At 36.3% G+C, this 22,521-nt stretch overlaps 1 protein-coding gene across 2 annotated transcripts in view; it reads left to right on the plus strand.

Moving 5' to 3' along the window:
* Positions 1-22,521, plus strand: part of PIK3C3 (phosphatidylinositol 3-kinase catalytic subunit type 3) — a 66,537-nt gene that overhangs the window by 9,158 nt on the left and 34,858 nt on the right. Inside the window, exons 5-19 of one of the 2 annotated variants that reach the window (XM_058823500.1) lie at positions 75-161; positions 2,136-2,231; positions 8,047-8,118; positions 8,547-8,636; positions 9,213-9,317; positions 9,770-9,862; positions 10,047-10,232; positions 11,513-11,667; positions 12,865-12,952; positions 14,106-14,173; positions 17,203-17,308; positions 18,202-18,318; positions 19,830-19,961; positions 21,967-22,095; positions 22,429-22,498. In XM_058823500.1, the coding sequence (XP_058679483.1) occupies positions 75-161; positions 2,136-2,231; positions 8,047-8,118; positions 8,547-8,636; positions 9,213-9,317; positions 9,770-9,862; positions 10,047-10,232; positions 11,513-11,667; positions 12,865-12,952; positions 14,106-14,173; positions 17,203-17,308; positions 18,202-18,318; positions 19,830-19,961; positions 21,967-22,095; positions 22,429-22,498 (1,594 nt within the window). The remainder of the gene's footprint in view (positions 1-74; positions 162-2,135; positions 2,232-8,046; positions 8,119-8,546; positions 8,637-9,212; positions 9,318-9,769; positions 9,863-10,046; positions 10,233-11,512; positions 11,668-12,864; positions 12,953-14,105; positions 14,174-17,202; positions 17,309-18,201; positions 18,319-19,829; positions 19,962-21,966; positions 22,096-22,428; positions 22,499-22,521) is intronic. The other variant, XM_058823501.1, reaches the window with a different exon arrangement.

A 22,521-nucleotide genomic window follows, 5' to 3' on the forward strand; every position in this document is an offset into this window, starting at 1 on the left:
CTGTTAGAACTTTGGTGTTCTTTTTCTTGCTCTGAGCAATTTAAATGTTATCATTGTGGTTTTTTTTCATACAGCTCACCAAGTCTCATCGGCAAGGTCACATGGTGAAGGTGGATTGGCTGGACAGACTCACCTTCAGAGAAATAGAAATGATCAATGAGGTAAGTCATTGTAGGGTCAGGTTTGGAATCCTGGGGGTTTTGTCATGCTAATATGAACCTTCACTTCTTTAGGAGACTTAACTGTTTGGTTTTATTTCCTTCAACTGCCAGTGCAAATGGTAAAGGAAAAAGTAATTCTTTGGAAGCTTAAAGTTGATTTTACTTTAGTAATAATAAGAATCACAGAATAGATTGGTTTGGAAGGGACCTTTAAAGGCCATCTAGTCCAGCCCCTCTGCAGTGAGCAGGGACATCTTCAATTGGATCAGGATACTCTGGGCCCTGTCCAGGCTGACCTTGAATGGTTTTGGGGCAGAGGTTTCTACCATCTCTCTGGACAGCCTGTGCCAGGGCCTCAGCACTCTCACAATAAAGTCCTCTCAGTCAGTCCTTGTCTAAAGTCCCTCTCCAGCTCTTCTGCAGGTCCCCTTTAAGCCCTGGAGCCTCCTCTTCTCCAGGCTGAAGAATCCTAGTTCTCCCAGCCTGTCTCAAAAGCAAAGGCACTGCAGCCCTTGGGGGCATCTTTGTGGCTCCTGGACTCCCTCCATCAGGGCCACATCTTTTTCCTGTTGAGGCCCCAGACGTGGATGCAGCTCTGCAGGTGGAGTCTCACAGTACCAGAGGGGCAGAGACCCCCTCCCTTGACCTGCTGAGGAGCAGCTCAGCTCAGAGCTGGTTTTGAGGCAGCCAGTGCATATGGCCAGCTTATGTCCAGCCTTTCATCACCATGTACACAGCTGTCTTAGCTGTTTTCAGCTTCAAGTGAACTTGATCATGGAACATATACTTTATTAATAATTTGGAACAGCTTGAAACAAACACTGTTTGTTAGGCATGACTAACTTATCTCTAGTATTTTAGGTTGTGATGGGGAGCTTTTTTAACATTTGACCTGTTTCTTGGCTTCAAAGCTGTTCAACTTTATTTTTTTAACTTTGGGTGTGGAGAAAAGACATTTGTAGTTTTGAACGAATATTTTTTAAAAATAAGATAATCTGATAGTTTAATTCCTAAATGAGGTTTTAACCCTCATTGATCAAAATCAGCTCAAACTGTTTAATTTCTTAGATTCATCTTCCATGAAAGAACTCTGGTTTTTCCTGTGCCCTGAGATCTTTGTTGCCTTATTGGTAACTGTAGATTTGGAAGTCAGATTTTTTTTTAACTGAAATCTGTGGTTTTATAAGCCTCTATAAATATTTTGATGTTTTTTAGAAATTAGCCTATCATCTTTTTTATCCTATTTTTTCTCTTTAGCTTTTTCTTTATCACAGACAGTAAAAATACAGTGAAATAAAAGTTTTTAGACCTGTGCTTTAAACCGCCACTGTCTATGGTGGAAAGTCAAGCCAGTATGCATGCATTAAATGAACTGAAATTACATTACTCATTGTTAAACTTCTTGCTTGTTTCTCACCCAGATTTTAAAGTTCTAGGCACTTCTTCTAGGTAGAGCATTTAAAAAATGCATACATAAGCAAATCTTCCTCTGAAGATGAATAAGCTGCAAATCTAATCTTGTAGTACAAGTTTATTCTGTCTCTTTTATGGTGTTGGTTTAAAAAAATTATTTGTTTTTCCTATATCTTCTTTTTTTTACTTTGATGTGCGTAATTATAGGATGATTTAGACAAAAAAGCAAACACCAATTACCCACTGGTCATCTTATTATTCTGCATTGCATTTTTTATACCTTTAGCCCACAGCTGGAAGCTGCTGATGAAGACAGGTTTTTGTCTGTGAAGTGTGAATATGTGTCACAAAGTGGGAATGTAAGGTAGTAAGAATGTCAGGAAGGAGGTGATATGGTCTCAAGTAGTTCTGTGAAATGATTAACTAAATAATTGCTGCAACAGCTGATAACCTAATTAATCAGTTACAGCACAAAGGAAGTAGGGTAATTGCTGTACTGAGAATGCTGAAGATTGATGCCCTGCAAAAAATTATACACATTTGTGGTGGCTCTTTCCTCAGAGGGAGAAACGAAGCTCCAATTTTATGTACCTGATGATTGAATTCCGTTGCGTCAAGTGCGATGATAAAGAATATGGAATAGTTTACTACGAAAAGGTATGTGCCCTGCAGGCTTTATGGTTGTCTTTAAAAAGCAGCATATGCACCTAAAATGAATGGGTTTTTCTGCTGAGATGAAATATTCTGCTGCTGTAGAGCAGCAGACAGCTGTCAGTGGCAACTGTTTATGTACATACAAATCAGATACTATAGATGTAACATGATTGCAGATGTCAGTCATTTGTGTAATAGAGTTCAGGATTACAGAATTTAACAAGTGTGAGTGATTAAAAACTTTCTGATTTATAGTTCCTTCAGTCATCCAGCAGTACTTTCTAAGTAGGTGTATGTAAAATTATGACTTAGATCTGGAGGATATGTACCTGTATTGAGTGTTAACTTTATAGAAGATGAGTTATTAAAACTTCACACAGGAGCTCTGCTGGTGAACATTTTCTGTAAAATGAACAAATACAGCAGTTTAGTCTTTCATACTGAAAATGCTGTGGAGCAATTAAGTAAAAGACTTCTAGGTTGAAATGTCTCGCATCTTTCCTTGCTGTTTATGCAACAGATTTGCAAAGCACCACCTTCAGTACTTTTCTAAAGTTAAAATTTAATGGGATGGAGGATTGACAGTGAGCTTTAGAGACCCCAGTGTGATATTGGAAGACATTATCACTCTATGTATTGTGGAAAGACCCACTGAGATGGAAAAAGCAATTTATCTATAATCTGTTTTCAAATAAAATTGTTTCTTAGATATTTCATCATGTTTAGATTCATAAGAAGTCAGAAAGTTACTGAATAATCAGCTTTATTGGAGAGACATAGATGTTAGGAAAAGAAACTGGTGCTCTTGAGGCCAGACGCACTAACTTTAAGCAGCATTTATTCTGAGAATTTTAAAAAGCTTAATTCATTACACAGAATGTTAACATAATGCAAAATGGATTGTATTTCTGTGTATATGGCTATTACTGGTTGGCCTGGCCCGAAAGTGCTTAAAATTTTTGAAGAAGGCAGTGAAAAATACAGCAATAAATAGCAAAAAGCAGGATTAAAAAAAATAAAAGAGAAAACAGGTCAGGATCTGCTTCAGCTATTTGATATATTGGAAGACTTGGAGTTTTTTGGCTTTCAGGAGTGTTTTCTGAGGTCAGTGTTAGGTTGGAGCTTTTTATTTGGTTTTGTGGAGGGACAGTTGATTTTGTGACTTTGTTTTTCTTTTAATTTAGTTTCTTGGTGAATTTTGGTAATATGGATGAAAGTGGGTATTATGCAGCTGTCTAGGTTAGCTGCCTAGCATTTCTTTTTTGGGGACTGTAGTTGACAGTGAGACCTCTCCACCTGTTCTAAATTTTTTTGCCTTTAGAATAGCTTTTTTTACAGTACATCTGTACACTTATCCTAAAACTAGCAATTATAGAGGACTGTGCTGTTGCAAAACTTTCTTGTGTTACAAATCACAACAAAATCTACAATGTGCCAGATTTCCCCATGAACAAAATCATGTTATTTACTTCTGTGGAAATAAAGGAAATACTTGTCTGGAGAGCATTAACAGGATATGATGAAAATATTGAAACTTTTTACTAACAGCTAGCTCTTTACATGAGAACATGCTGTACCTGTCACAGGTGCAAACATATGTGGCTCTGTGTCCTCTTGGCTCTTTTCTTCTTATAAATGAGCATGGCGTTCCTAAAAATGACTTCTCTCCGTTACCTCCAGCAACCTGCCATTATGGATGAATTATTCCTGATTTACACACATGACTTCTTTTTTTTTTCCATCATTGTGGTTTTATAGATGTGCACAATACAGGAAAGAAGATTCAGACTCCGAGCATGCATCTTTCTTTTAACAGATGTTTCTGAAGCATATTAAAAGTGCATGGAGCAGAATGAATTGGCTGCTCTTGCAGAAATAAAGTAATTGAATGTGTAATAGTACATGTTAGAGCTGTAACTAACTGCAGTTTGAAGGATTTGTTGTTACAAAGTAGCTTTCCAACAAGTTCTTGACCCTTTTCTGACAGCAGTGGGAAATGGTACATAAATTAGTGCCTGTTTTCTCAGTTTTGTCGTGCTTCCAATTACCATCTGCAGTCTGTGTGTTGGCCATCGCCAATCTGGTGCATCGAGCATAATAAAAGAAGGTTCTGTAGTCACCTGCTTGTGACCGATAGTCAAAGTGGAGATTACTTGTCACAGTTTTGTTGATATATTTGTTTTCAAGTGTTTAGGAAGAACTAGCCTGTTAAACAGCAGCTGATAGGATTTGGGGTTCTTTGACTTGACATTCAATTACAATGAAGTGAGGTGGCAGTGTCTGCTTCCATGTTCTGTGTTAACTTCATTTAAATACAGTGTTCAAGAAATGAGGGATAGGGTCTGCTAGTAATGACAGCATCACTTTTGATTCTCCATTTAGGCAGAAATTCTGAGTGACTTACCAAGTACAAATAACACCAGCATTTATCACTAATGTATTTTTGTGCAGGTTTCAAGTGAAACATGTCTTTGAGTAAATGATTGCACTGCTGCATCCAGTTCATTAAAAAAGATAAATAAATTTGATTATCAGAGATCTTTCATGAATTTAAAGAAAGAAGTACTGTCTACACCAGTGGTTGTCTTTCCTTTTGTTTTTGTGGGGGAAATGTTGGTTCACATTGGTGTTACTTTAAATGGTTAAAAAATAAGATAAATAGAACCTCCTTATTTATTTGTGCTCTGAAACTGGTTTTCAGGCAAGTACAGAGGAATGTTGCTGGTTTGGAAAATTCTGCAAATTTTGTGGACTGTCTTAAATGAACTCTAATATTTGTATAAAGTCACCCACACTGACCTTAGTGTAGTGAAATATCTGCAAAGCTCTGTAACACAGCAGTTGAAAGCCAGTTAGTGCTATTTAGCATTGATGTTGCTTTTGTTTCATGGCGGCAAAGTAGCAGGTCATCTCAGGTTCTGCCTGTGCTGGGAAGTGTTGCAGCCAAGAGGAGCAGATTCACTGAGGGAAGAGGCTGCTGAAGGCCCAGCGTCTGCCCTGTGTTCTTGTACTCTGGTCTGTCTTTCATCACATCCCACGTGGTTGTTGGCAGTTAGAGGATGTCAGGGATTTCTGAGATTTCCATGACGTGAACTAAAGGCGTCTATACGGGCATGATCAGGAAAGACACTTCAAAAGTATGCGCTTGGCCAAATTCAAGTGCTAATTTGGGCACTGGTTTGGTTTAGTAAGTTTGTATGGTCAGGGTTGTGGTGCTGCATGCGTTGCTCTCAAGGTTATAATGGAGAATTACAGAAGGATAGTTAAACAGCTGACATCCTTCATGGGACAGCTAATGTCATTCTGCCTTCTTGAGTATTTCACTAAGCAGTCTGTTTCAAAATGTTTGCTCCTGACACTGTTACTTGTCCCATGAATGCTTGGAAAAACTTGATTTCATGGCAAGTTTTGGTTGGGCTTAAGGCTTTGTTCTGTCATGCAGTGAAACACTGGGAATGGTTTTCCTGGTAGTTGAACTGAATAGCTAGAACTTCTTAGCTTCACTCTACAGCATGATCTGACTACATTCAAAGAGTTTTAAATAAACAGTCATTATCATGATTCTTTTGAAAGGTTCCAAAAGGGGTTGCCAGCAATGAGTGTACAAATCATTCTTTTAACATTAGTCTTGGGGGAAAAAACTCCATAACTTCATTTATAAACATTTTGACATGACACACTGGAAGGCTTTTTTTTGTTGTTGTTGTTGTTTTGTAAGTAAGCAAAATTTAGACAATAGTGCTTTTGTCATTCTCATCCTAGGGAGTTTTGAATTTTTAATATCTCTCAGAGACTTCTAATTGTGGGGTAAGTGCTCCACTTCACCAGGCTGAAACCTTTCCTTTTTCAGTTAATGTATGTGATTTTATATATTTTTCACTGAGGAAAAAAATACAGCAATGGGTGCTCCTACTGCTTATCCCTAGAGAATCCTCATGGGACCTGGATACTCTGAAGAGTTTGAATGCTTGTTAGTAGCAAGTTAGTAGCTTGTTGCTTCTGAATCCCCTCCAGTGTCAAGTTTTTCATACAGGGTTTTTGTGTGAAGGTTCTAAACAGAGTGGAGACTTGTCACTGAGAGATTGGAATCTTGTGTTTCTATAAAGGCAAAGTCAGATTGCAGCCTTAGAGTTTAGAATTGGAAGATAAGAAATATCTTACAGGTATATAGAAGTCAGTCTGTCATCAGATGTGTTTATAAGAAGGATTCCACCAACCTGCAACAATTTCATTGTTTTTTATATCATTTGACTCTATGACATGATCTGAGCATTCTGCCTGGTGAGATGGCAGAGGCTTAGTTCAGTGTGAATGCTGATCTGTCACTGTGACTCCAGCCCAGTTCAGTCTACTGTTAGTGATGCAGCATATTTTGTTATTATGGAAATACTTTGATGTTGTTATTTCTGTGCAGTGAAGTCAGAGCTAAGTTCATTATTTAGGCAATATGCTTTTAGAGCAGAGATACTGTAAGCAAATGTCATCTTTGCCTCTTCAGTGTTTGTGTGCATGCTTTTGTTTTTCAAAGACTAATGAGAAAAGCAACCTGCTCACATTCTTGGACCATCATCAGCCACAGGCAGACTGTGCATTTATTTCCCTTAACTAGGAAGGATATGTGTATTCTTACTGCTTTTACTTTGACTTTTGTCAAAATTGTTACTTCAGAAATGCATAGGACACTAGTTAATGCAATTAAAAAATGTCTTTTTAAAGAAGCATTTTAATAATAAGAGATATTTTACTGTAGCCAGCAACACAAAATGTATGTAGTAGGAAAAAAAAAGTTTCTCCTGTGTGGTTAATGGCAATTTTAAACTCATGTATCTTGTTAGTGACAAATGATTCTCCCCCTTGAAACAACCTCTCCTTTGAAAGTTACCTCTTAAAAGTATTAAAAAATAGCTACCCCAAAGGGCATACGTGACTGGAAAAGTAGGGAAAAAAAGAGGATGGGGGCAGAAAGAAACCTGAGCAAGTTACCTCAAAACTTAGTTACTGTGGGAAATGTTGGTATGTCAAAAAAATTTTATTCTGATCTCAAATTTACAGCAAAATAAATGAAAACAGACTCAATATAAAAATGGCAAAGCACATGTCATGCTGAGTTTGTTTTGTTCTGAGTTTGACTGTTTTATTCTGTATTTTAAATGAAATGTCGTTTCATAGCTTTTATTAATATTAGTTACCTTCAGGAACCCCTTGTATTATGAAGTACAAAAGCAGTACATTGCTGTGTATCTCAAAGACAGAGTTGCTACTTTTGTAATGCGGTGGCAGGCTTTTAATTTTTTTTGTGTCTGGTTCAAACAGGAATCTTGTAGCTTTTCCCTTCCTTATTTAAACAGCATATATTAGACTCTAAGCATGTAGAACCTCTGAGAGATAAGGTTACATATATCTTTCTGTTGAACTTTTAAAGTGTTGAACTTTTAGGCGGTGGTTTCAGCAACGTGGTGTTTTTTTCTGGAAAACTGTGTGGGTTTGGTGGAAATAGAGAGTATGGTTTTGTTTCTCTTCATGCTTCCAGAGGACACATGACAATAGTGGCAAATTTCTCCTCTCACATGTGTGGCATCACAGTAGTGAGCTGTCAAGCTGTGTCTCCTCTGGTTAACTTATATCTGTCTTGCCAAATCGCTTGTCATCTGGGAAAAAGACAAGAAAAATAATCTGTTTATTGTTCTATTTTTCCCCTTAAAACTGTCAGCAGTTGAATCATTCTTCTACTGTAGTAGAGTTCATAATGCATTAATGTGATACATTTTCTCCCTAAAACTTGAAATGTTTAATATGCCTTCAACTTTTTGTCATTCAGGATGGTGATGAGTCATCTCCAATTTTAACAAGTCCTGAAATTGTTAAGATTCCTGATCCCCAGATGTCTATGGTAAGCATGCTACATGTGGTGCCATCTGTATTACAGAGTTACTGTTGAACTTTTCATAAATGTAGATGAAAGCTTACCATCTTAAATATTTTAAAATTCCAGTGGCAAGATATATTTAACCAGTTGAGACGTATCAGTGGGTTTGAATTTTGTATTTTTTTTCTATTTCAGCTGCTGCTAGATTAAAATACAAGGATTGATTTAATGCTTACGTTCACCTCCTTCTTTCCATGCATAATGTGCTTGCTTCTGAGGTGTAAGAAAGCAGAGAAGAGGGATTGTTGGCAAAAGAGGTTAGAGGGTGGGAAGATAAGAGGGAGCTGAAGAAGAGGAATGTAGAATTTAGTGACTGGTGCAATAACTCTTGGTCGCTTCCTCTGTTAAAACATTTTCTCCCTACACTCTCTTGTATGTTGTCTTTCATGTAGACAGTGCCTAAGTACAGTTCTAGAAAAGATTTCCATTATTGTGGATGCCAATTCAGTGGGACTGGTATTGGCAGCTTTGGGAACCTTAATGTAAGTGGGCTTGTACTGGCAACCCTGTTTGAGCACCGTGTAATCTAACACTGCAATAGCAAGTCTGACAATGCTGGAAACTGCCTTGGCTGCTGAAAACTCGTTGGCACTGTGGCTCCTATTGTGGCTCCTACTGTTGCTAACATGGTATTAACAGTGGGACAAGTTTTTGAGATGTTTTTTCTTGCATACAAAGCTTTATGCTGCAAACATCATCCTAAAGAAAATGTTTATGAAGTGTTTAGCACGCTTGAGTGCTGTCAATCATGGATGTGTTGACTGAAACGCTTACATTTTGCAGCAATTCACCGAAAGGCAAGGTAGGGTTTGCTAATGCTAAGTCAGAAACTGAAACAGACTCTCAAAACTCCCAACAATCCTCCAGGTATTATTAAAGGAGTTTTTTTTTAAATAAACAAACAAAAAATGCCAGAAGATGCTGTACTTTCAGATTTGAATTTTCATTTTCATGCATTTTTCAAGAGACTGGTGAGTCTTCTCTAGATGGTTTTGCTTCAATAGTAATATTCTCTGAAATTTAGTATTTTTAAACATTGACTTACCCTCTGCGTTTAGGAGAACTTAGTAGAAAGCAAACATCACAAACTTGCTCGAAGTTTAAGAAGTGGACCTTCTGATCATGACCTGAAGCCTAATGCAACTACACGAGACCAGCTTAATGTAAGTCAGTCATATGATGGCTAAGTTCAGTTTTATTAGGTAGGTTGGTAATAATGTACGGTTTAAGGAAAGTACAGTTAATTGTAGTTTATAGAAAATCATGAGTTAAATGTTTCGGGGTGCTTAGATAGAAGAGTCCAACTCAGAAAGGAACAAAAGGTGCTTGTTCTTTTTTTTTTTAACCATTTAGGGGGGTTAAGAATGTGTATTTTGTGCATGTCATGTAGGTGTGAGTGGTACACGTAAAGAAACTGTGTTTGCCTGCACTGTCAATTCAATCAATCATGTAACTGAGAAGCATCACCATGATGCCATAGCTTTGTGTTGTTGGAAAGCTTTTTTTTTTTACCCTAGCTATTTTTGTGTTGTCAGTGTTGTGCTTTCTCACAGTATACTTTCTTAACTTGTTGATTTTGCCTGTTTTAAACTTGCTTTCTGACTGTATCAAATAGATCATAGTGAGTTATCCACCAACAAAGCAGCTAACGTATGAGGAACAAGATTTGGTGTGGAAGTTCAGATATTACCTTACTCATCAGGAGAAGGTAAGTTGAGTTGTTAAATGGTTTGGGCTGGAAGAGACTTCGTCCCTTATCAGTAAGCTTTTCCAAGTCCGTGCTTACGTAAATATAATCTGAATCTATTTCTACCTTTGCGTGAGACATTAGTTTCTGAAATAATTTCCTTTGGCTAGCTTTCTGCTGATGAATTGTCCACTCCCCTGTTTAGGCCTTGACAAAATTCCTGAAGTGTGTCAACTGGGATCTACCTCAAGAGGCAAAGCAAGCCCTGGAGCTGCTGGGCAAGTGGAAGCCCATGGATGTGGAAGATTCTCTGGAGCTTCTGTCATCTCACTTCACCAACCCAACGGTGCGGCGCTACGCTGTCGCCAGGCTTCAGCAGGCTGATGATGAGGTATTCACTGCTCTGTTGGTACATGGAAAAATCAGCTGGTCCCAGGATTTTTGATCTCATTGAGTCCTTGGAATGTTTGCTATTTTTCACGACATTTTCCTGAATATTGGTAAAGGAAAACAAAAGATTATTCACTGTGTTGCTATTTATTGTAAGGTTTTTGGGGAGCAGTCTTTACATAATTAAGTGTCACACATTAGTAGTTGTCTTAGCATGAACTGCCAATAGTAGCTGGTTTTGTTAAACAAGGTAAAACAGCTCTCACCAAAAACCAGTGATAAATTTGGAGTCTTAACCTGCAGAAGTGCTCTGAACTTAAATAGTAAATGGAAGGATTTTCAGCAGATCCATCTGGTGAATTCAGTATATCATCATACTCTTTTGCTAAAGAAAATGAGTCGATTATCTGTCGAAATGAGGTCTTTCTAATTGTGTACTGATTAGAATGTGATGAGCTGTGATTATAAATAGAGCCCACTTAATAGAATCTAATATGTTAAATATCCATGATTTATGTATTTTATTTTGACAGTTAAAAAAAAAGCAAACCCAGATTTGAATGTATTACCATAACTCTTGATTCTTTGGAAATCAATGGAATTTAAAATACGGAGCATTAATAAATTGTATTTTTTCAAGCCTACTTCAATAGCCTAGGTCATACTGCTGTGACATTAAAAATGTACCTTTTACAAAGTATTGGAAGGTAAGTAAACAGAAGAAGTTGAACAGTAAAGGCAATGAGCTGATTTTAGACAGTAAGTGGTTAAAAATCTGTTCTTTAATCTAAAACAGATTAGATATGTGGGTTTTTTTCTCTTAGATCCCCAGCTACACAAAGGATGAAAAAAACAGTCCATAAGAGAGAATTTCCATTCTTGATACCATAGTACAATTTATGTTTGAATTTTCAGTTTTCTTCTTTTGAGACACAAATTGAAAGCTTTATTCTGCGAATGCTGGAAACAATTAGGGCAGCTTAACTAAAGAGAATTTTAACATAGCAATTGCACCTGAATATTCACTAAATTAGTACTTACTGTCTTTGAGTAGCAAAGAATAGTAGAATGATAATGCACTATCTTTTGGGAGTCAAACTGCATCCAGCACCAGTGTTGCTATGGTACATTGCTTGTTTAGGGAGGCTTCCATTTCTATGTTATTAGAGGTCACTAAATCCTGACTAAGTTTATCTGTAAATTACAATTTTGTAAACAGAAGGAGTTCTAGTTTTCTTTGACTGACACCCTTCTTTCACTTGGATTTTTTTTCCCCCTAAGGATTTGCTGATGTACCTGCTGCAGTTAGTCCAAGCATTGAAATATGAAAACTTTGATGGCATAAAGAATGGCCTGGAGCCTAGCAAGAAGGACAGTCAAGGTTCCATGTCAGAAGCTATGACAACATCTGGATCTAATGCTTCAGAAATTGACAGGTAAGAAGCTTAGACTTCCAGCAGAAAGGTAGAAACATGTAATATTCTAAGACATCAAGTTGTTTCTTCTTTTTAGGGGAGCTTTGCATATTCATCATGTTATTTTATAATCTGAACATTAAAAAAAAAAACCCAAGAATAAAATCAAACCTAACAAATCTGGAGCATTAATGAAACGTGCTTCCTGATTATACATAGTTTACAGAGCAAACAGTGTTAAAGTTGTGGCCTTTGCTCTTACTACACAAAAGGAAGAAAACTTCTGTAGAGCAGGAAAATCACTGCTCTTGTTTCCTTCTGTATTTGCAAAAGTTAAGATGTCTTCATTGAAGTTATGTGAGGTTCCACTCCCTGCTTTCCTCACAGAATGTGGATCTAAAAGTCCAGTCAATTTGAAGTGAAAAGAAATTTCATTCTGCTTCTGCAAAAGAAGGTGTAGACTTGTGGAAACAAGTCTTGCAGGAATCCAAAAGAAAGACTGAAGTAGCTAATAAAGTACTAAGCAAAGTGCAAATGAACTTGGTAACCAAAGTCTTCTGTGAATATTTGTTACAGACTTCTGGAATTTTCAGTCATAAGCTTCTAATGACTTGTAACACAAGGGTGTATTTTTTGATCGTTCTGCAAAGCCGTAAAAGTGGGTGTTGTGGGAAGGGTGGTGTATTTTGAGGCTCAAATGATACTTAGATCTTAGGAGAGCTATTTAATTACTTCTTTTCAGGTAAATTTACCATCTGAAAACTTTGCCTTGCAAATAAGCAATTTGTGTAGTTTCATTCCAAAGACTAGTGCTTGCAGGTGTTCTGTATCAGCAGTTTCATCCTAGAACATTTGAGAAAGCTCCTGGAAATGCAGACTTGTTGAATTCATATCTATGTCTGCTTATTTTGAATGGAAGATTTAATAAAATGCAAAGTTTGTTTGAGTGAATGTCCTTCACAGGCATAAACTGTCTAGCTCTCCAGGCACAGATTTTTGCTGTTTTCAGGAACTGCAGCTGTCAAAGTTGCTGTTCATGCAGTTTGTTCTGAAACAAGATTGGGATGCTACCTTCAAAGAAAGGTAGCAAAGAAACTCTTCCAATTTTCTGAATTTATTATGCTGTGGAAGTGAAATTCATTGTGATTTCCATGCATGCTCCCTGGCCCCTAAGCAAGAACCTTGAATCATACCAGTTACGTGCTTTCCTTTGTGTAGTTCCCAGATTATGAGTCCTATTCCACCTGTTTCCTCTCCACCTCTTACTTCTAAGACAAAAGAGCTTGCAGAAAATGAAAACCTTGATGTAAGTCACATGATTTACTTTCTATTTATTGTACCTTTCTAGTGACCTGGTACTATTTCTTGCTTTTGTGTTAGAATATTTGAATCCTGTGGGTAAATCTCACTGAATATTTAAAGTGCCCAAAAAATATAGATTTACAGTAAATGCTAAGAAAATAGCAATGGCTTAACTGAATTTTTTTACAGAGTGTCTCTTTATGTCCATGATCACAGTATGCAAAGCTGGGGGCCTGGAAATTGAAATTAAAGTATTCTTCTGTAAAAGAGAAAATTATTATGTGATAGCAAAGGCTATCACATACTGATTGGACACTGAAAACTGCATGTGTTCAGGGTGTTCTAAAACAGTCTTGTAATACAAAACAGTTATCCAGATATTTCAATCCCTGCAGTCTCTTCTTTCGTATTCTTTGACATGTCATCTTTTTTGAACCTAAGTGAGACACTGTCTTGGTTTACTTCTGCCAAGGACTATATTCAGTTTATGCCAAAAGTAGACAAATAATAGGAATGGGACTGAAAGAAGGGAAAGATAGAAGGTAAAGACATTTTGAAGGAATCTGATTTTCGTCTGATATGCGGATTAATTTGTCTTTGAACTAATGATCCATTCCCTGTTGCGAATTGTCCTATTTGAGTCTTAATACTGCATAGAAAGTAAACCTCAAATTGAGCATATCAGTAAAGGTACACAGATTTCTTGCTATCTGGACTATTAAATCTGAAGGAAGCATGTAAATGTTGTGTATCCTATGCAAATTTGTTTTCTTGAAATCTAGAATATCTTCAAGATTGTTAGATGCTCTGGATACAAAACCAAGTCGGAAATCTCTTTGTGAGTTGAATGTTATGGCATTGATAGCAAGATGCAAATGCATAGAAGGAAAGAGTAACATATTCTAAGTAAAAATTACATTAAAGGTTTCTTTTTGGAGAACATGATGTGCTTTTTATATATTGGTAACTACATTACTGGAGTAGCAGACCACCTACTTTTTAGTAGTGTTGCTGGATTGGATTCAGATTTTAGAAGGAAATATATCTCTCACAACTCTTACATTTACTTGGTGTTTTTCCTTAACTTTGTCTCTCTCTTAGATGCTTAGATTTCTTTGTAACCTAAATTTTTTTTGCTCTTCTTAAATCCCTTCCAGCAAGACCTTTGCACTTTCTTGATATCACGGGCATGCAAAAATTCCACGTTGGCAAACTACTTGTACTGGTATGTTAGAAACTGTATATTTATAATGTATCAAGATGTAATTGAAATCAAAGCTATAATGCCCAGAAGGATGCTCATGAAAAGATGACCTGTCTTGAGAGCTTCAGAATCTCAGTTTTTCTCCGGGTAAAGTAGTAGATTTAAAACAACAGGCATTTAAACATAGTAATTTATAAATGGAGGCTAATGAAATGTAGAAATACGCATTACTGTTAGACTAAGGAAGGTAATGTCTAGAGCATTACGTACAATGTCACAAAAAGCAGCCAGTGTTAAAAGCTGTCATTCAAGTTATTTATGGTTTTGGGGAGAGATTAAGTTCACCTTTGCTCTGCTTTGCTGTTTGTGTGGTTGTAATTTTTGTGCGTATAATCTTTGACAGTGTTGGCTAGAATACTGAACTTATGCACTTAAATGTTAATCAAAGGTGTATGTTAAGAAGATTCATAAAGGAGGTTTTTTTTAATTGTAACCTAATTTTAGTTTTATTCCATTTATGGTTATGAGCACAAACAAAATGTCATTGCAGATATGTGCAATCTTAAGGGGGAAATTTGGTTGTAAATATTAGTTCATCTATACTCTAGAGAGGTAGGATTGCTTAGTTCAGGATCTTGTCTCAGCTCAGTGCATTAGGAGTAAAATTAGATGTCTAAAGTAGTAATCTGCAAGCCTTCTGAACAAGTATGTGCATGTAGGAATTTTCTCATTTGAAGCAAGCTGAGATGATAGAGCTGTACTGTGTGAAAGTGTGAGTCTGTGTGTGTATTAGTGTACAAACATCTGCATATGTACAACACTCACAGCTATTTACTTGCATGTACTTATGTATTTTAAAAGGAAGACCATAGGTGCCTTTTATGTGTCTAAACCCAAGTCATATGATTCTCATTTGTAACCTTTGTAGCTACATCAAATAACCAAAAATACTAATCATATGATCATATTTTAGTGTGCTAAGAGCATTAACCACAGATAAGTTGTGAATTGGGAACTAAATGTGATATATGATGTAAAATATAATCAACAGTTTTTATAAAATTTTTGCAAGAAACCTGTAAACTATGCTGAGAGAGTCCATTTATAACTTTCTAAGTTTTATTGTGTAATTATTCTTATTAGGTTGAATTTTAAGATACTTAACTGAATTACTTATGTACATTTGCAAGCAATAGTTACTTCTGTTGCAGTGGCCAAAGATAATGTTCAGCTTCATTAAAAATTACTAATAAATATAAATTATTAAAATAATTGTAGTCTGAATTGGTGGGAGTAGAAACCAAGCGCTTGACCTAGTCAAATATTCTTAATTAAGATGTTGTTATCTTAACTTTCTTCTATCACCTTGATAGAAACTGTTCTCTTACATTTCAGCAACATCTCAGAAAGTTTAAATGTCTGTAACTCTGTGGAGTTTTTTGACTTATGACTTAAAAAAAATAAATTCAACAAAACAAATAAGAAAAGTCCACCAAACCAAAAACCCTAGTCAATTTATTCTTTGTTTTCTTTCCAGACATGTCAATTTCTCAGTGACAAAATACAAATGTTGCAGCCACTGTATGAGGTGACGTAGCCATAAATCCTCATGGCTGCTGATCAATTGTATATTTCAACTATCCAGACACAGCATGCAACTAAAATAATCAATGGAAAAAGTACAATAACCCTTGAAAATAGAACCTTCTGCACAGTCACTTGTCATTGTAAAGCTATCCTGTCCTTTAACAGTGGCTCAGAAGTCAGTGCTACTGCTTTTTCTGTCTCCTCTTTGGACATACGAGACACCTACCCAAGTATGAACCATTACTCTTACTCCTTGCTTCGAATAACTTTGAGAAACTGTCCAGGGCTTTTTAACAAATGAAGATGAAAATGGCACGTTTCAATTCATTACTTCTCCTTTTCCTTCAAGTTTACATGCAGACTTTGGACTTACTTTTATAAACACATTTGTGCAAGAACAGTCTATAACATGCATTAGCAAGGCCCTAGGAAGAATCTTTAGTTACAGATTTCATTGGGGTTGTACACCTGGAATAAGTTATATATGCCTTATTCTAGTGGATGTAATACACTGTGTATTTATAAATAAGACTACTCAAATTTGGTCAGCTGCAAATGACAGACCTCTAGTCTTGTCTCACAATTATTCTGTCATGAAGAGATTCTGTACAAGTACATAAGGAAGGTGTAATTCTTGCTGACGTGTAATGTCCAAGAGACTGTCTTGAAGTAGTCACTTTTGAATCCAAATGCAGTGTTTGAAAATTTACTGAGATGCTAATTTCTTTATTTTTTAATACTATTTATTATGCTTTTACTTCGTTATATTTTTATTGAATGTTTTTGCTGGGTAGTACTGGGAGATACATTGACCAACAGAAAGCAGGTATGTACATAGCTTTCAGTTAATAGCTACTCTTTGCTTGTCAGTGCTGCAAGTAGAAATTTAGATAAAAGCACTCCAAATGACTGCTTAACATGAAAATAAATTTTCAGTGTAAGTGTTCCAGATTGTACTATTAAGTTTTGTATCCAGTTAATAATTTAGAAATGGAAACTCTGGCATGTACACTCTGCACAGCTGCTTTAGGACGGATACTTTTCCTTGTACCATTTCTAATGGTATAACAGGGAGCAGGTAGAGTGAGATTCTACTTGTATTGTAGGTGCTCTTGAATAACAAGTTTGCAGCCACTAAATTATGTAACAGGTGAAATTATGGTTCACAGTGGAAAACATGCTCAGTTGTACTTCTTGGCTGGAGAGTTCATGTGATTTGGACTTCAGGTGTGTCCTCTTTGAGTCATGACACTTCACTGTAAGTGAAAAACCACAGACACTTTGATAGACTCTCCTGATCCAAATGGAATTGGGGACTATGCAATTTTAAGAGTTCAACTGTTGGTTGAGCTAAAGATGATCTTAATTTTTAGTTCCAGGTTGGTAATACAGGGTTACTGCATTTCACTCAAATTGTGTAGCTCCAAGAGGAAGCTGTAACTCCGGTTGTTTTTATGCTGCAGGTATGTAATAGTGGAGTGTGAAGACCAAGATACGCAGCAGAGGGACCCAAAGACTCACGAAATGTACTTAAACGTGATGAGAAGATTCAGTCAGGCTTTGCTGAAGGTAATGGCTCTGTATCAGGAAGTCTGTAATGATTTGGGATAGTTCTTCCTTAAAAAGGTTCAGGTGTCTAAGAGGATGTGTAGGGTTTTTTTGTGTATGTGTGTCACATGCATTGAAATTTTATAAAAGCTTCCACTCCTGCTCGAATTTTGAATTTGTAAGCTGAAGAAACTGCCAAAAATGAAAAGAGCAAATATTGAGAACTTTCTTCTCTTTTGTTGCTTGCTCCTGTTAGTAACATACGGATTCTAAAATACCCTGCCTTACACTGGGTCTAAAACACTTTAAAAGCCTTCTGTAATCAATGTTATTTATTTACTGTTTATTTAGTTATTTATTGTAAACTCTTGTCCTTGAGGCACAAGTGGAGAGACTCATGTGGAACTCAGAAATAGCCCTTGCTATTCTGTGTGTCGGCAGCAGAGGGTGCTGGAGCAGCAGGGAAAAAAAACCTAAAACACCCGAAAAAAATTCTGTGAATTAGAAGTCTTACTGTATAGCAAGTCTGCAGTCTTTACATATTTCCATGTATCTCACCTTTATATTATTTCCAATTTTAGGGGGGTTACTTGAATCTGATTCTTGTGCTTCATAAGAATATTTTGCAGTTACCCATACTAACTTACTTTGGCTGTGTGAATTGGTTCGTCACACATGGCTGTTCACCATGAAATTGTTGAAGCAAATTGAAGTGCACTGTTAGGTCAGATAATTGATTGCCAGCTACAGTGACTGTGATTGTGTTGTACAGAAAATACCTTTTGAATTGACGGGAAATTGATCATTATTCACTTAACCTCTTAAAAGCCCAAAGGTCTAAGAATAAAGGAATGATTTCTAGATAAAATAATTACAGAATGAGGAATTAATTCTGTTACTTTTCATTCTCTTAGGGTGATAAGTCTGTCAGAGTTATGCGCTCGCTTCTGGCAGCCCAGCAGACGTTTGTAGATCGGCTGGTTCATGTAATGAAGGCAGTGCAGCGTGAAAGTGGGAATCGTAAGAAAAAGGTAACTAAAGGATTGGAAAGCCTGTCTGTGGCCTAAATTTGACAATGGGTAGGAATGTTAGCCTTTCATTAAAGTTCCTTAGCATTGACATCTGTAACAGATGTCCATCCTTCTGCAATAATTTTGGTTAACCGTGAACAAACTTTAGAAAGGTTCTGATAGTTCAAAGCTCCAAAGTGTGTTTGAAGTTTGTAGATAGAAAACAGAAGAGACCCTTATAAGCACTCATGGGGTGCTTTGGCCAAAGAAATATGTGAGAATTGTTAAATAGTTGATGATATAACTGAACATTTTGTGGGGATGTGGGAGAGTATCAGATTATTGTCATGTGAGTGATATGGCAGGACGGGTAGTGAAAATCAGTTACTGGCAAGGTTTCATTTATTCCAAAAGCAACAAAACTCTTCTTCTGTAATGTATGTGTTTATCAGAATTCTGCTTTCTGTTGGGTCTTAAAGGCTTTCTGTTATATGTTTCAGGAAGCTTTGTCCTTCTTAGCTAAAGTGATTTAAGTGCACCTGGCAAGTGGGTCTGAGAAAGAAAGTGGAAATGCAGAGAGATTTCTGTTTGTGTATAATGTTTTCCTTTAACACACATCAGTATTTTTAAACATGAATTTTTCAGTGTGATGGTTTCTTTAAATGTATCGGGTATATTTATGCAGAAAAATAAAGCACTTATTAACAAAAAGTGAGGCAATTTGTTCTGTGTATCGATAACAAAGGCTAAAAGAAGAGGAAAATTTTTCAATTTCTAAGATTCTCTTTCCTGCTTGTACATTGGTAGTGTTCAGTTGTATATTCTTTTAAGAGATCGCTGTAAAACTAAGAAATACATGGCTTTTACTTCTAGATTTCAATCTAGCTAGCAGCAATTAAGCACTAGAACTACTCCTAACAGTTGTGGTCCTCCTTAGTGTCTGTTTGTGTCTTTCATATTCAGCAAGGGAAAAGACTAGAGATTTTAATGTATTCGACCTTTACTATGTAGGACACCAAAAGTTGAGCAGTTTTGTGTTTCTGATAACTACAGATGGAGGAATGTTGAGCAAGCCTGGAAGTGAGATCAGTGAAAGCTATTGGCCATTTGGTTCCTTGGTAGTAGGAAATTCCTTGGTGGAATTGAGGGATATAAAGTTTCTGAGTTGGATTTTAATCAATTTCTGAAATACAACTAACATTTAATTTTTGGTATGAAAAACAAATCATCCTGTGCTTTGTGCAGGCAGTTTAGAAGTAAGTTTTTTTAAGACTGTCACATCTGGAACTTAGAAAATTGCTTGATGGGGCTAACACCAAATGGACTATCTCCTTTGTTATTCAAATTACTGCAGATAGAAAGTTTTATTCTCCTGGATTATATGAGTAAAACCTTGATTCTTTGTACAGATAAAGAATTGAATAAATTGAATATTCATTAGTAATGCATCCTTCATTTGTGGACTTCATATATACCTAGTGTGTGGTTTATGTTTTGTGGTTTTTTTCTTAAACAAATTTTCATTCTTTTAGAATGAGAGGCTTCAGGCATTGTTAGCTGATAATGAAAAGATGAATTTAGCAGACATGGAACTTATTCCACTTCCTCTGGAGCCTCAGGTGAAGATTAAAGGAATAATCCCTGAAAAAGCCACACTCTTCAAGGTAAGTGAGAGCTTCTGAGTAGCTGAAATACAAACAAGTCTTGTGAATCCTGAACTTAGAAACATCAGTTGAAAAATGTAAAGGGACAAACACAGTCAAGGCAAAATGCAATTATAGCGTGCTCTTTAAGTGGTTAAACAACTCCTTATTTTCTTTTGTTTTTCAATTTAAATTTTTTAATTTGAAGTAGCTTTTATTACAGTGATACAGATGATGAAGTTCAGAATTTTCCCAAATTTTGTGTGAGTACCACTTAAAGATCAAAATCATGTAAATGAAAGCAGGTGTGCTGTGTCTAATTTACATCTGTGGGTCTGTCCCATTGCATAATAAAGCTTAAGTTCATAGAGAATGGAAAGCACTGTGGTGGTCCATTTCATGTAGTTGCAGTAAATCCTATATCCCTGTGTTTGGTAATTCCTTAAACCAAACTGTAGCTGCTGCGTGTGACCATAAAACACCCAATGTAATGTAGAAAGGGCTGGGGTTATTTTGTTTATTTTACTTCTTGAAATGTAAGTTAATTCTTGCAGTGTAAGTTGTTGCCTGTGCTCAGTGGGGTTGGACTATTTTATTAATTTTTGTTCAACTCCTATACGTGACTGCAGTCTTAATTTTAGGATGACCAAAATTTTCTGTACAAGTCCGGCCTATGTCCCGGAAGCCTTTGTTTGCCAGGTAAAGAATTCATGTAGGCTGCTATGACAGCCAGTGCTAAATCTCTCATTTCGGATAGGTTCTAGATTTATTATGCATAGTAGTTTCATCAGAGTCCTTGTTGACTCTGTTGTCATTTGAGTTTGCTTAAAATCAGATACTTTGTGCATAGTTTTCTACCCGTTCTAGCTTGCTTCTCTCTATATCAGGTTAATTCCTTTGGAGCAGAGGCTTCTGCAGTTGCATGCTCTTGCACCTTTGGTTGGAGGCAACATTGAAAAGATTTTGTTAGGAAAGCAAACTTTTGCAAATCATCATTTTGTGTGAGTATGACTTAAGAGTTAGGGAAAGAATGTGGAAAAACAGATTGCTGGAACAGCACCCAAATGTTTCCTATCAGCAATAATAGCTGAAATTCTTCAGGACAAACGCAAGGCAATCTTTTACATATTGGTCCTCTGTAGCTGTGCAAAAAAAGTAGGACCAAAAATGTGAGATGTAACTTGTTTCAAAATGAGAGATTTTTTTTCTTCTCCTAATTCTGACAGTTGACATTTTTCCATTTAATATGTCATCCTGGGCTATGGGAGAAAAAAAACGAATGGAATTAAAAAGGAAGGAGTTACTGATTTTTGGTGCCCTTGGACATCACATAACTTTTGTAGGACTACATAAAGAATAATTTTGCCTTTACTTGTGGAACTTAATAATTTCGTGGTATTAATTTAAAAATGTAATCTTACTGCTCAAGATTAAACTCTGTACCTCAATTATTTTTGGTTTGCTGTGGAGGGAAGTGACTTGGTCATTTGCAATAGATTGTAACATTCATGTACATAATTGATCCTCTTTGACCCATTTTACGTGGAAAAATTGCAAACAATTAAATGGGTTTTCTCAAACAATAATGTAAAAAGGCACTTTTGCTTTTGCTAAATAGATTAAGGAAGCAATTAATTGTTTAAGATGACTTGCCCCTAGGAGTTCTTTCTTGCTTATCCTATAATTGTGCTGCTTTTTGATCTGATCACTTAAAATTTGTTTTGATGTGACCTTTTGCATAGTGCTTCCTTGTTGATTGGAATTACATGCACACGGAAAAAAACTGAATACTTCTGTCCTTTCCTCTTCTGCTTCTGTGGGGTGCAGGGAGGGAGAATGTATCCTTGATTAAAAAGGAAGGAAAGCATTAAGGTATTTTTCTTATTAAAATACAGTTGCACTTTTGGTAATTGGAAGTGGTACACTCTAAACTATTGAGACAATGCAAATACAATGCAAAGATTTTATTTCTGAGTTAATATGAACACTGCTGTGAACCAGCTTATTAGTATATTTCCTTTTGCAGAGTGCCTTAATGCCTGCTCAGTTATTCTTCAAGACAGAAGATGGAGGCAAATATCCTGTGATTTTTAAGCATGGCGATGATTTACGTCAAGATCAACTTATTCTTCAGATTATTTCACTCATGGATAAGGTGAAAGTTATTAATCTATATCCTGTTCTTTCTGTTTTCTTGATTTTCCTTGTCAAAAGCAAGACTGTTTAACACTGTTAATGCAGCTTATATTGCTGATAATTTGAGAGTTCTCAGATCTCTAGGTGGCCTTTTTTTCTTTCATATATAGATGTGCAATTACCCTATGTAGATTGAGAAAAAAAATACATAATTGCCAAACTCATTACATACATAAGGCTCTCACTCATTATCAGTTTCAGTGGAGATCAATGTCCAGTAAACATCCTTTTAGTAATAAAATCTGACTTTCTGTTGCATTCATCTTTGCTTTTGTATATTGTTTTTTTCCAGCTGTTAAGAAAAGAGAATCTGGATTTGAAGTTGACACCGTATAAAGTGCTGGCAACTAGTACAAAACATGGTATGAATACATTTATTTCCTAA

Source organism: Ammospiza caudacuta, chromosome Z, assembly GCF_027887145.1.
Source record: "Ammospiza caudacuta isolate bAmmCau1 chromosome Z, bAmmCau1.pri, whole genome shotgun sequence".
NCBI classification, from domain to species: domain Eukaryota; kingdom Metazoa; phylum Chordata; class Aves; order Passeriformes; family Passerellidae; genus Ammospiza; species Ammospiza caudacuta.